Source organism: Stegodyphus dumicola, chromosome 10 (genome assembly GCF_044657685.1).
Source record: "Stegodyphus dumicola isolate Sdum_Otavi_A_Nest chromosome 10, ASM4465768v1".
Lineage (NCBI taxonomy): Eukaryota > Metazoa > Arthropoda > Arachnida > Araneae > Eresidae > Stegodyphus > Stegodyphus dumicola.
In genome coordinates, this window is record NC_140777.1 from 25,580,221 (window position 1) to 25,595,501 (window position 15,281).

The window sequence follows — 15,281 nt, forward strand, 5'->3', positions numbered from 1 at the left end:
CCACTTCCGATGCAGCAGATCTTTGAGTCGATAGACTTTCTTTAGGGATCAGAGTCTTCACTTTCTTAATATTTACCCATGTTCGAAAGAAAGTCTTAGGATGCTTTTTTGCGGCCATTTTTTAATTTTTACTTTCCGCTAGATTCTTTTACCCTCTCAAATTTAATTTATTAAAAATATCTTTCCTTGAAATGCAATAACTTCAATTTTTACATTGCTTTACAATTTGTTGATGCGAATATTTTTCCTTGGAATGTGCATCTACGTAATGTCGAACCATTTATCAATTTTAGGAGTCATTTCTAAAATAACTTTTTTTGTCTTCAATACAATCAAAACAAAAGAGGCAGACGATTGTACTGAAAAGGCCAAATACTTATGTCAAAATTTCAAAATTCTAACGAAAACATTTGAACAGAAATTCATTTCCATAAAAGGCGAATGTATATCTGAAGAGTGTGCTATGATTTAGAAGAGAGAAATATTATAAAGTTAAAGTGATAAAACTGTAGGTTCTAAATCGAACTTAAGAAAATTTTAAAAAGTAAATTTAAAAAGAAATAATAAGCATTCTGATCATCGTGATTTCAGTGTTTGAAACTCGTGAAAACTACAATTGCGTAGTACACTATTCATATTTAAGTTGTAAATGTTTTGTGTTCTTATATTTTCCTTTTTAAAAATATTTTTGCTTCTTCTGATTATATATATAGCTTAAAGGTTAAAAAAGTTTAGCATTTAAGGGTCTTGTTAAATTTTTAACGTTTGACCAGCAAGGTCGTATACGGCCTAGAATATATTTTGGGACGTCTTTGAGAAAGTACATACACGTGCATCTTGAAATCTATCCAATAAATTTAGGCAAGATAATTCAAGTGCATAAATCTAAGTATAAATCTTAGTTTTGTATTTGCTGCAGCTTGCTAGTATAATACTATAATTTGAAAGGCTAATGAAAAAGATATTTTGCTCGAGCGACAGGTAACAGTTCTATTTTTAGAGAAAAAATTCTTCGTCTTCGCAAAATAAAGCGATAACTCTATTTTCAGGTATTAAATTGAAATAAAATAAATAATGAAATAGAATGAGAATTTTGAGAACATGGTAAGAAAGGTAATCTGATAAAGAGATTAAAGCTGGCTAGACTGTGGTGAGTACAATAAAAAAAAAAAACCACATATGCTCTGTTTCCAAAACTTCTGTCAAATTTCCTCTTTCCTGAGTTTATTCGTCTGTATTCCCATTCCCTACATCTATTTTATGTCTGTTTTGCTGCGAATTATGTGTACTATAATTTAAGTTAATAATCTACAGAAATTTAAGACGTACCTTAGAGTCATTATTTTATATCGATGCAGAAATGGGAAAAAAAGCAATGCCCTCCCCGAGTCTTGAGCCCTGGACCTTTCGAATATGCGCCGAATGTGCTACCGTTAGTTACATTATGAAGGTATGCTGGAATGAGAGAAAAAATGCTTTATGTAACCCCCTTTTAAAGGACGCCTGGGGAGGAGGGACCCAATTGTCAAATCCTCGTGGTAACGAATTATCGCCCACTATTTTTTTAGTTTGGGCGCCACTGTAGAATCATTAGGTTATATCGATGCAGAAATCCTCGCCGGGACTCAAACCCTGAAACTCTTGAATACGCACCGAATGTGCTACCGTTACTCCACGAATGTATGCTGGAAGGAGGGAGAAAATACGTTATAATGTACATGCATTTGTCATTGCATATCATGCAATTCTTAATCTGTTTCGGACAGTAAATATTACTTATGACTCTTAGTTAGCTTATGATTTAGTTTTAAGACTTCAAATGTATATTAAGACAGTTATGAAGAGATGTTCACTGTCAGTCTATTTATTGAAATTCCTGGAAACCTTTATATTATGAAATCAGGAATCATTATCAATATGCAATTGATTCTTTTACTTAAAATATTAGAAACATATTTTGGTATAAAAATAGCGTGGAATGCCTGCTGTTAGAAATTATTGCTGAAATTCTTTGTGCTACGAGCAAAAGCCTCGTTTTCTCCCACAATGTTTAGATTTTCATTTTTACTTCCTTGTAGAAAGTAAAGGGAGTGTTGTAATGGCGAAAAATTTCGCGTATCATATTTCAACAAAAACATCTATTTTGACTGCTGTTGATTCCATTTGGATGATTTTTTTTTGCTTGAAATCTGTATATATGGATAAAATAGAGAACTTTTTCCAAAACGGATTGTTAAATGGATTTAAAATGTATTCGAAAGAGATTTTTTCTTGATGTCTGTAAGAACATATGTATCTCGCATAACTGAAAAATGAGCAGCCTTTGAACATAGAAATCTTGTGTATGGGGCTTTTACAACATGTAGCACCTCCCATTTTTCGTTGCAATCAGCCGCACCAAAAGTATATATTTATCGTATAGACAAAGAGTAAGAAATTTAGAACCAATTCCTTAAAGACCCGAAAGAAGTGAAATTCAAAACCAGTAAATATTAGAACTTCCTATAAATATGTAAAATTAACCAAAATGTTTTAAATAAAAATTTGTGATTCTTTATATATACATCTTCCCACTCTGTTACCCGGCTAGGTGAGTTCAGTTTTTTAGTCCAAAAGAGCGTTAACTCAGAAGGGCTATTAATTTCATTTTGGCATTTTGCGTCGATTCAATTAATGTCCATATCACTTTTCAAAATGTTGCCACAAAATATTATCGCCCTGCGTTATATTTAAAGAAATTAAATAAGGAAGAATCTGCATAAACATATGTATGTTTCTCGCATTGGGATAAAACAACGGTACCTAGAGACATCAATTTTTGAATAACGTAATCCTCCTCCGAATATGGGCATCTGGAAGCCCTAATTTGGAATTTGTGTTATTATCGATTTTATATTTTGTAACACTTCAACGAATTTTTAATTAACAAACTCAACGATTTCAAAGCGAGGATGGCAACACTGTACGAAAAAGAAATTTTTTTTTTTTTTTTTTTTTTTTTTTTTTTTTTTTTAAATCTCCAGCGCGCGAGACTGTGTATCGGAAATTCTAAAGATGTGTTCATTTAAAAATTATTTTGCAATATAGCTGTTGAATTGAATTTTATGGTTTAAATGCGAAGAACATCAAATTTAATAAATAAAGGTAACACAGTAAACGTTAAAAAAACGCCCCTTTAGGCGTAATGTAAAATCTGAAAGCTTTCGGTTTTTTTTAATGTTGTTTTTGTTATTATTATATGTTGCTAAAATGTGCATTTTTTTGCTTTAAAAGTGGTTGAAGTATATTGTTCTTATGTTCCGGTTAAGGCAGTGTTTCCCAAGGTGGAGCCCTCGCCCTGCAGGTGAGTAATTCGATTGTTTAGGGGGAAACATTTCGAAAATGGACCCGTCCAGAATTTAAATTAAGCATATGGCAACTCTCAGTCGCTACTCGAGCTGGATAAACCTCTAGTATAATTAACTTCTATCTGCCATGTTAGTAGCCGTGATTTTATTTCTGGATATTACAGTTCAACTGCTGGTTATTTACTGGGCCGGCATTAAGCATTTGGCGCTATTTGTTCTGAATGGCGCCAAATACTTAGTGCCGGAATTTCAATTTCTGCAGTATTTTGCAGTAACGTTCAGCATTTAACATTGGTGTTAATTTGAAATAAGTGTTCGTTAAACTGTTGTAAAATTCGTTGTTTTAAAAATATATATACTGTATAAATATAAGTGATATATAAATAGTATGTACATTCAACTGGTAATATTTATTAATTTTAGTTTTTTAAACATGATTTTTCAGAAACATTTGTCAAATGAAAAATTATGTTTTCTTTGCGGTGAGATGTCTGTTATGTTTCTGTAATGTTATGTTTACAGTAACTTAATCTGTTATGTTTCTTTGCGGCGAGGTGTCAAATGAAAAATTATGTTTTCTTTGCGGTTTGAACTACATACATATTTAAAATACATTTTAGTTTATGCTTCCTATTTAAATATACATTTTAGTTATGCTTTATCAGTACATATTATTTTTTTCTATTTTAATTGAGAAGGTATAAGAATGTTAGGGAACCATAAGAGTTTTAGAAAGGCTTAGGTGGGGCCTAGCACGGAAAAGGTTGCGAAAAGCTGGGTTAAGGATTTTATGTCTTTGGTTAATCTGCATGCAATAATTGTATAATTATCAACAATTTAAAAGTTTAAGTGGCGCTAAGCCTAACGTGGCCGCCATTTATTAACAGTTGAAACTCTTAGTAGAATAGTGAATGAAGTCAGTTGATGCACCAACTTGAATGTCGTTTTGCCCAGTGGGATCGAAGGTTAGTTTTAAGTTCTGTACACCGAAAATTCGGTCTTCTTACCCGTTGGTCGATTGCTTGTTTTTGTCTGTGAATTTTAATTTTAGTTGTAAAAATTATTTTTTAACTTCATTCAGTGCTTTAGGTTTTTCTGTATTTTACAATTTTAAATGAAGATGTTTTGAATTTTCACGTATTTTTGTCTTGCCGCGAAATTAGAATTGAACTGATTGAATGAAAATTATACCTCTAATGAAATTTGAGGAAATAAGTTTAAACGAAGTACAGCAAAAATTGTGTATAATTTAATAAACCGTAAAAGGAAGAAATATTATAATAAAAATCAGGTTAGTCTTTAACAGAGCTTGGATAGTAGATGATTATTACCGTGTTTTTATGTTTATTTTGAAAGTAAAAAATGTTAGTGAAACAATGCACAATATTCCTCTAAAATTCAGTCATATGAGGCAATCATTATTCTCTGTCAAATCGCAAATAATACGAGTGTTGAAAAGTTTTAATTCAACACGCTTGTTTGAAGGAAATGTCCAAAATGATTACTCAGTTTTTAAAATAGTTTCCCTTAACTTCAGTATCCTTAGTACCTTAAGCAACAGTCGGTTTCCGATAGAAAATTATAAGATTTTTCACAGCACATTTTTTTTCACAGCGCTGAAATTTTTCCTGATAGGCATTGTTTGCAATATTATTTTATATGCAATCTGAACCAAGTAAGTGATGTTTCGGTTTTTGAAACAATGTAGAAATTGAGAGATTGTTTTTCTTCGAACCCGAAATAAGAAAAATCCAGCTATGTCCTTGCTCATAATCGAACCGATGATTATCTTCAGCTGGAAATTAGATATGCTACTTATTACACCGCTAAAAACGCATACAGCAATACGATAATTCCTTATACATCTTTTTGAACGCATACAGCAATACGATAATTCCTTATACATCTTTTTGTCGAGTTTACAGTAGCAATTGTCCTTTATGGCCTGAAGAAGCTGAGTAAACAAGTGTACATTATAAACACCTGTTACAGTTTTTATGCGGCAAATAATAAACATTGGGGTGGCAGCCAAATTCTTTCTAAATACAGTCAGTCTTGTGTTTTGAAATCGATATGTTCAGATCAATTTGTTTTGAAATAAATCTGTTCAAAACATAACAGATTCAGATCGACCTTGTTTTTACATCATGCTTTCTTATTTTGTTTCTGGGTTGCAGTGATGTTACGTCTCAACAGCTATCATTTGCCGGGAATAAAAATTATCAGCATTTATTACAGAGAAAATTAAAAAAAAAAATGAAAGCTGGTTTTCTGCATTTCTGGGGCCAGTATTCGAAATATCCATCTGGTATATATTTGCAACATAACCAGCTTTTCATGTAAAATTTTCTTCAACGATCCATCACATCCAACGATCCACAAGAGATATCAGCGATGATATGTTTTGCAATTTGAAAAAAGGGCATCTCCATTATAATATTCCTCATATTCCATAACAGGTTGCTGTAGGTTACTGCAGTCGTGTCTAGGATTACCTTCGAGAGATGTTTACGTTTGTTTAAACACCACTTTCAACCATCCTGAGTGGTTAGCAGAGGCTAGCTCCAAACAAAGTTGAAGATTTGAATTCTGCAACAGATGTTATACTTTTTTTTGTTAAGAGATTTGTCAACGAAACATGGAGGTTTACGTTATTCAAAGGCATTTATAGATGTTATATGCTAATAACTTTCTGCAGCCACACGAAAGTCATCTGGCTAATAACGTTTGCTTCCATTTCCATTCCCCGGAAGAGTGATTCAGTCGTTTTATTGCATTTTGTTATTCATAAACAAGCTTAGAACTTGTTGAATACCCTCTATACATCAATTTTTATTCCTATTAAAATTGCTATTATTATTGCATCGGAATAATTAATTTTTAAACTCGTAATTTCGAAATAATTTGTTTTCTCAAAGATTTTGAGCAATTAGTAATTAATACAACGATACAGTATAAGACTGTATCTTATTATTAATTGAGTTATTTCATGTAGGGTAATTAACTAAGCAATTAATTTTTAATTAATTAACTAAGACTTCAACAACTAATCTTTAATTATCGAATAATTAACTTCTCATCTGAAATTAGCAAAATTCTCATCACGGTAATTAATCACTGCTTAATGAATTTTCGTTATCAACTTACAGATTTTTTTATTACTGAATAGTTAATATACAACGTATTAAATATTCAATTTATTATCAATATTGGTTATTTTGAGAATTCAGTTATTTGCAAAGTTGATGGTACACTTGGAACAAATACAATGCCGCTTAAATTCAGTGTTTATAAGAAAAGGAAATAAATTTAATTAATAAGAAACTAATTATATTATAAATCGAAAAAAAGAGCAAGGTTCTTATTTATTCTGTTAATATACATTCTGTTAATATACATTATTCTGTTAATATATTCTCCTGCATATAATAAAAATTGTTTTAAAATAGAATTTTTAAAATGTTTTCTTGTTATAAATTGAATTTGCAAGAATAAATTACATTTTTCAAAAGGTTAACGACTGATTTTTCGAAAGGATAATTCTTGTTCTAATTAAAATCCTAACTTTTTAAAAGTATTTTTAGTATCGTACAAAGTAATGAAGAATTTGTATTACATTTATAGGAATATTTCACCAGAACAGGAGAAAAAAATCAAGTTAGAGAGGAGCAATAGTTACAGATTCTAGCTGTAATACTATTATGCAATTAATTCTATAATGCTAAAATTGTTCCCAAAATTAATCTATCATTTGAAAGGATAACAATATGGGATGAATTTAATTCAAAACGAAAAGTAAATAGAAACTACTATTCCGTAGAAACGTAGTGTGACACTAACCCATTTCTACAATACTGAATTCGACGCTACCGAGGTTCATCGAACATGAAAATTTGGGTCAAGTCATTCTCCTTTCTCATTACCACCGTACCCTTACTTCAACACGTGCAAATTCATCCCCCGCAGAATAATCCTAAACCTGTCAATACCTTAGACAATATAACACGATCCTTATCCAAATCTCTTTTAAGATTCAATGTCAGAGGGAAAGGAAAAGAAAAATGTATTAACTTTGTGGAATCAGATGAAAAACAAGAACTTTTGGAGAACGTGGATGAACGAGTGGAAGTAGTTCTGATTTTTTTTCCTAGTTAGTTATGCTTTTGCATCTTTTTAAAAAGAAGGCCAACGGACCAATGGGAACGCGTCTCGCCCTACTAACTGTGCTCGGCACCGATTTCACTACAAAAAGATATATCTTGCCAGAGTTTGATTCAGAACTTGTCGGCAGACGAATCTCATCGGATCTACCACAGAATCTTAAAACACCTGACTGTGAATCGAAATATCGAAAATAGAATGGGAGTGCGTGTGTTTCTCGTGGTTTTAGGGCTTCTCGTTGTTACAGGTATGTATAGCAATGCCGTCCTATTTTCACTAATTTGGAAAAAAAAAAGTAACTGTACTTCAGAAAAGATTATGATGTATCAATATACAGTGAAAAAAATTCTAAATATATAATTAAATTCTTTTAAATATACTGTTAGTTTGATGATCATAACCGCATTTTATATTAAGGGAAAATACCTTCTATTTTTTACAAAATTGTTTAAGCATATGAGCATGAGAATTCTGCAGATATTCAGTTGAAAATACATATGATATATTGGCTAAACAATAATGCGAATTCAGTAATTAATTTGATATCTCTATAGAGGGAAAACATTTTCAAAAATTTCCAAAACTGATTTTTAAAAATAGTTATTCTTTTTCCAAGGCTTGATTGCTGTTGCCCTTCTTATTACCATCCTAAATGCATAGATAACCTAATGACTTTTTTTCAGTCATTTTGCAGCGTTCTGCGCATAACTGGAAATGACACAGGAACGTCCTAGCTATCAACAATTAGGCTGTGTGCAATATTTTTAATGAAGTAATAAGGCAATATAATTTTAGGGTATAAAGATTGAAATCCACATAAACTGTTTTCACTGTCCACAGTATCCTTTACTATCTTCCGTCTTCTATCTAACATTATATTTACTTTTACTAGAATAAGTTTAAAAATATACTTTTGTCTATTTTTGAGAAAGGAATACGAAAATATTATTAAAAAATTTCATAAAATTTCTGCAACTTTTTATACATTCTTCTTAGGTAGCAGTTAATTAAAGACATAACCGCTATGGATTTATTTGCAAAACCAGTGATTTCTGTACATAAATAGTATAAGAAGATTAAATGTCCTGCCACTTTCTTTGTTTCGAAAATCTGATATTCTCTTCATATTATCTACGCTGAATTCTTGTTAGACAAGTAAAGTAATTTGATTACTAATGACTGAAAATCTAGTCAATACATTTCATGCTAGAATTTCCATGACAAAATGATCTGCCTGCATGGGATATGCACAGTTTCTTCTTATATAACGAAAATGCGGATCAGTATGCCTTAGAACACATCCCAAAAGCCATTCATGCCTTGCTTTGCTGTTACTTTGTGTGCCAATTAGTTAATATATTTCAGCAAGTATTAAGTTGATATTCCGTTTGTATTAGATTTTTGCTCAGTAGGTCAGTGTTGTATTAGATTTTTAAGAACTTACATTTAGATAAACTTTAAATTGCGCAAGAGAAAGAATGAAGTCAGTAATAATGTTTTAACAATTTTTAAAATTCACGTTTATTACTAACAATTTACACTTAATAGCAAATAGATCTTCCTACTTTCTGAAACGGTGAAAAAGTGCTGCTCTTTCAGGAAGTAATACTAGTATTGCCGAATAGCTTCGATTAAAACATATGCAGTCAAATTAAATTAGATGACATTAGGTAAATTGGCAGATTAGATATTCTAATATGAAATAAGATATTTGATGCTGTTTATGATATCTATATCAATTTTTTAGATGTAATATGGACTTTTTGCGATGACAATGTAATTTAAGTTGTTTCTCACAGGTTAAGATTTTTAGCTTATCTGACAGTTTGTTACGTAATAACGAGATTCATGCAGAAAGATATTAAAAAATGGAGGGTTTATTTTACATTGTTCTTTAATTTTTAGATTAATACTAGGTCTTCAGCTTAACATGAAAAAATTAATTATCATTACAGCTATTATTAGATTGGGAAAAAAGAATTTATTATGTGGGTAATTTGATGTTTCTTCCCTAGGTCTATACTTCCCTAGGTTACTTTTTGATGGTTTCAAAAAGTAACCTAGGTCATCAAAAAGTAACCTAGGGAAGGTTTCCCTAGGTTACTTTTTGATGGTCTGAAAATGAAAAGATGGTTTCTTAACCATCTTTTCATTTTCAGACTATTTTTGTGTTTCCTTGATTTAACAAAAGCACTTAATAATAAGTAAATTAGCTATTTGTTAGATACAAGTTTTTTTATTATATCTTTAGTTAAGTTTGTTAAATGGTATTTTACAAAATCCTGACAGACTGAGTAGTTTAGTATGATATGTAAAGCCACTAGGTTATTTTGAATCAGAAGACCTGAAAAATGAGCAGTGCCCTCGCAGGGACTCGAACTTGGATCTCTCGAATACAGGTCGAGTGTGCTAACCATTACACCACGAAGGCAAGCAGGAAGCAAGGAGAAAATAAATACTTCCTCTTTTAAAGGGCGACGGGGGATTAGGGATCCCAATCGCCAAATACTGGTGGCGAAGAATCATCATCCACCACCTTTTAGTTCGGACGCCACTGTAGAGCCGTTATATTATTTTGAAACAGAAGACGTGAAAAATAAGCAATGCCCTTGCCGGGACTCGAAACTAGACCTCTCGAATACGCGCCTATTGTGCTAATCGTTACACAACGAACGCATACAGAAAGGAGGGAGAAAATACCCTATAAATAAAGTTACTACTATTAAATATAAAACAAGGGGCATATGAAGAAGAAATATATTTATATTAGACATTAAATAGTGAAAACACTTCCCCGGAAAAATTTAATTTTCATACATTTTATGCACCGTATAAAGCGAAAAATATTTTGCTTTTTTATCATTTAAATTGTAGACTAAAATGCAACAAAAAGAGCAGTAGAGATGTCCTTTCCTCAACTGTAATTAAAATAAATTCATGATGTTAAAAATAACTGTTTTGTTTTACATTATTGTTTGCTTTTCTAGTTGCTTTTGCAGTACAAAGATTTTATCTTGAACGTATTCGTTAAATGACTAAACCAATGTAAGCAAATAACAGACTACAGCTGTTCACGTTTTTTAAATTAAATTATAGGTAGCAGTTAGACATCTACCACGATTATATTTTAAGTTTCAGATGATACTCAGGGTCTTTAATTAGTTGAAACAGGTAGCTAACTTGAACTCTAACGCTAACAGAGGAATTAATACATGAACAAAATTACGCTTTGAAATCCCTGCCAATATTAAAAATTCTTATTGTCAAGAAATTTTACTTTTTTTATTAAAGGGTCCAAAAGAAATTAGAATTCATAGCTTATTTTTGATAAGAGTGATAAAAATTTCATTAATGTTCCAAAAGTTTGGAATTTGAAAAAGACAGACATTTATCATTGAACATATTATTTCCTTCTTCTAAAATATAGCTTTTTTAAATTGAGAGTAATTTAAAAAAAAGTCCTTAGTTCCATTTTACTTTCTATTTATTTCTGCTTTCTTAAAAGAATTCTGCATAAATGTTAATGTCCTCTGGAGTATTCAAACTTTCCTGTTTAAACAAAACTGGTTTATGTTATCGTGTGTCAGCATGTCTCTCGCGCTCGGTTCAGCAGACTAGCAATAGACATAGCGCTATTTTTTATTCATTTTCTATGCATCATTGCTTGTTAAATAAGGCAGTACTGCATAACTAAATTGGTATTTCAAATGACTTTTAAACGCCCTGTTAGGCGCTCAAAAACAGCTCATATTTTGTTTATTCTATAGAAGAGATAAACGCCTTTGAGAAAAAACGAGGCAAAAGCAAGTTTTATTCCTTGAATTTGCTTTCAATATTATTCAAGGAAGTCATTTCGATCAAAATTAGCTGTGTATTTTTGAATTATGTTCGATTCATCTTTTTATGACCTACTGTGATTATTCAGTGAGACTTTGTTATAGCTCAAATTGCAATACTTTTCTCAATGAATTCTGAATTAAGTACTTTATACGTAGTAATGGCAAAGATTCTCAGATTAAAGGTTTAGAACTTATTAATACTCTAACGGTTTAAATATTTAATTTGTTCTCTCATTTCGCTTTATTCCGACTCACTCACTTTGCAATAAATTATCGCATTCTCTAAAGCGTTCTCTCGTGATACTCACAAGTTCATAATTCGAATCTTGGTGATAGTACAATTCATTTTTCATGTTTCCTAGTTTCGAAAATTCCAATAGTCCCAAATGTGGTGCCCAGACTGAAATGTGATAATGATAACTCATGATTACCTGAATCCGATAGAGAACCTCTCTCAAGTCTCCTTTTAAGAGAGGGACTGTGAAATTAATTCTTGCATTCTTCTGTGCGTGCTGTTATAGTGTAAGACTTAGAACGTCCATCTGGTTATTGGAAGATCCAAGGTTCGAATCCCGGCGAGGCCACGATTGATTTTTCGCGTTACATGACTCCTAATAACGTTTGGAAGTTCAATCCAGTGATAGTCAGATTGAATTAATCTTAAGATGATGTCATAACAATTAGCAAGAAGTTAAGCGAAAATTTTGATCTGTAAACGTGCTCTTGCAACGGATTTCATTCAGTAATTAAGAAAAGAAATTATAACTTCCCATATGCACAACTGAAAAATTTGCGTAATTGGAGTAATAGATCTATTTAATTTAGTGCTAGTAGCCGCAAGAAGAGTGAGATCTATTATGAGAAATTACTCAGTCCATTCAGATGAAACTCCAGGGTGCTACTAAATTTTGATTGCCTTTTAATCCTATTAAAAGCAAAATAATCGAAATTTTTTAAATTTAAGCGCTAATCCGAGCATTTCATAAGCTGATAAAACTTTTATTTCTGTGCTAATTTGGGAACTTGTTGCTTATGCTCACTCTGACGTCGTCAGCCCAAGAACACGAAATGACAGCGCCCTTTGTTTCAATTTCGCCCCCCCATTTTGATAAAGAGCAGCCCGGCGAGACGGTGCCGAGGGTTTCCCACCCCTCTCTTATTCCACCAAACCACACGAGAGGACTTTCGGCTCGCCACAGATTGAGAGCGCTGCCGTGCTGCACCGACACTATAAATTTACAAACATCCATGCCTTCTCCGGGATTCGAACCCGGGCTCTTCGACACGGCAGTCAGTGACGCTAAACACTTTACCGTTTGGGTGGCTCATTTGTGAACTTAAATTAGGTAAATTTTCATCTCGAATATAGAACGCTAAGGGCAACTGATAGTATAACAAATGAAAGTTGGACTATTAGAAAATTAAAACTTAGTGTGAGAACAGATCTGATAGCTTGACGCCTCATTACTAAGGCTATCTTCCTAAGCGTATGGATGCTTTCAGGAAAGATCTTCAAAGAGAAAGTGCCTATATTTGCGTTACATTAAGTAAACCAAATAATTAAATGATTTTCTTTCCTAGTTATTGTCACGTACGTTTAATGACTACGCTTTTTTTCGGCCTTTAGTATTATTCTTCGTGATAAAGAAGCTGGCCATATTAAAGGATACTGATAAATAACATATCTGAATGGAAACTACGATTCAAATACAGTTTTTATAGTAAATGCAACTCATTACAGTACTCAAAATACAAATCATTTCTTGTGCTCCTATATTGCAATCTTCATCTTATCGTCCAATTTTTCTGCCGTGAAGCAAATGGACCTATACGGATGTTATACTCTAGAGGTAAATTTTGTTGAGTTTAAATATTCCAAACCTAAAATTTTCGTTTAATATTTGTTAGCTTTGGAGACTATTAGTTTTAGCAGAAGGAAACATTCAAACTGGGCATCTGCCAATTGCTATCTGAAAATACTAACCGCAGCAGTATGCAACTCCATACAGCTTCACTAAATCTTGAAATATTGCTTATTGCTAAAATATAAAGATCATACCTAAATTTACTGTTCAAGATTCATTTTTCTTTAGAAAATTTATTGAAAAGTATTTTACTCTTTCTCCTTAGACTTCCTTCATTATCGTTAAATATTTCCATTTTCCCACATCACTGAGTTGCGCCACCAAGGGCGATTTAGCCTTCAACGACCTCTTTGTAACACACGTCTTGAAACTATACTAAATGCAACGAACCCATTTCATACTCTGACGCAACATTTGCACAAGTTGTCTTACATTTCAGAGTTCCAGAACTTTCTCTCACGTATTTTTTACCTTTCGCTGTCGAGAAATGTGAATTAACTGTAACAACGCCTCAGGAGCTCTTTTTTTACTCTGTCTACCTCCCAAGCTGTGAGAAAATATCGGTTGCAGCTGGAGAGTTTGCCTTGGGACACCGCAATCCATTCTTATCTATCGTGGTGACCCACTTTATCAACAGCCATCAATCCGCAGAAATGGAAAACAAAATAAAAATCAATTTATTTCCTGAGACTGGTTGGGACTAGTATATTTTTTCCCTTGTTTCTCTTTTAAAATTGTTGCGACCAAAATTCAACCGAGAACATTCCGCAATTAATCCAAATAACCGGTAAAACATGGAAAGTGTCTTTGACATGCCGAAAAACTAGTTTGATGATATGTTAATGAGAACTATTTTCTCACCTATTCTGGAACACTAATAGGCTATCTGGCATCTTAAACTTCCTTAACGTACAATTAATTTAATGCCTGAACTAAAGTGATTTTAACAAATTCCTGGAAAAATAAATTAGTAACGTTATACAAAAATATATTCAATTATTATAATTTAATTTTTGGATGGGCCTCGTGTGCTCTGGCAGAGTTAATTAATCATCAACCAGTCTTCATTCCCGATGAAAACTTCTTAATGACATTTTATACGATTGGTAATATACAAAATGCCCCTGCATTTTGGAAGTATTTTACAGAGATTCCCATTTGAGCAATTAATGTATTAAAGTTGTTTTATATGAGAGGTAATTTAAAGTGTCTAAATAGCAAACTTTGCGGTGATAGTAAATACGTTTTTCTTTGACGTTAAAGTTACAAAGACAAAGAAGATGAAACACAAGAATCGAGCTTAAGGCGTAATTCCCAGTACTCCACGATCTAAATTCTTATTTACCAGAATGACTTACTTTTTGAGTGTGTATAATTTTTTGGATCTCTTTTTTGGATCTATTTCTTTATTTACGTAAAATATGTTCGATAGTTTCTGTTACGTTTACAGCACATATGAAGAATAAGTTTCATAAATGATTTGAGTTGCTTTTTGTTATTCAGAGGGCTAGTTATAAAAAGAAATTGTAAGCAAATTTTTAATATAAATATTCATTAGAATGAAACTAAGAAATTAAAGGAAGAGAACATTTTAATAAGATTTTTAATAATGAGTTGCATGCATAGAACTGTTCAAGGGACTTTTTTTATTTTTAAAAAGAATCCTTTAGTGTAACTGTTTTCTAGCACTTATTTGAGCTAATGATTTTCTCTTTTCCAACATATGCTTGATTTTATATTTTAACTAACATCTTGGTTACATCTTTAACTTCACTTTCATTCATATTCAAACATTCAATTTCTTACGGATGAAAAAAATCTGTTCTAAATTTTCCATATTTAAAAAACACAATTTTTATTACTTTATTATGAAATAGTGAGTCCAATCATATAGTTTTAACACACATATAATTTCAAATTTTGTGAAATGCACCTTTTCATGCGTTGCTTATACAACTTTATTTTCGGCACGTTTTTTCATAACGAATGCAGGCGCTATTCCTCTTCAACAAAGTTTTACAAATTCCATTGCTTCGTTATTTAGCAGTCGTTATTTTTTATGATTTTCT

At 31.8% G+C, this 15,281-nt stretch overlaps 1 protein-coding gene and 1 long non-coding RNA gene across 2 annotated transcripts in view; one reads left to right on the forward strand and one right to left on the reverse strand.

The window, feature by feature from the left end:
• LOC146994930 (uncharacterized) overlaps nt 1–15,281 on the reverse strand; it is a 110,877-nt gene that overhangs the window by 88,305 nt on the left and 7,291 nt on the right. The gene's annotated exons all lie outside the window — the stretch shown is intronic.
• Nucleotides 7,596–15,281, forward strand: part of LOC118189197 (protein obstructor-E-like) — a 28,570-nt gene continuing 20,884 nt past the window's right edge. Inside the window, exon 1 of the mRNA XM_035359756.2 lies at nt 7,596–7,755. Within this exon, the coding sequence (XP_035215647.1) occupies nt 7,707–7,755 (49 nt within the window). The 5' untranslated portion in view covers nt 7,596–7,706. The remainder of the gene's footprint in view (nt 7,756–15,281) is intronic.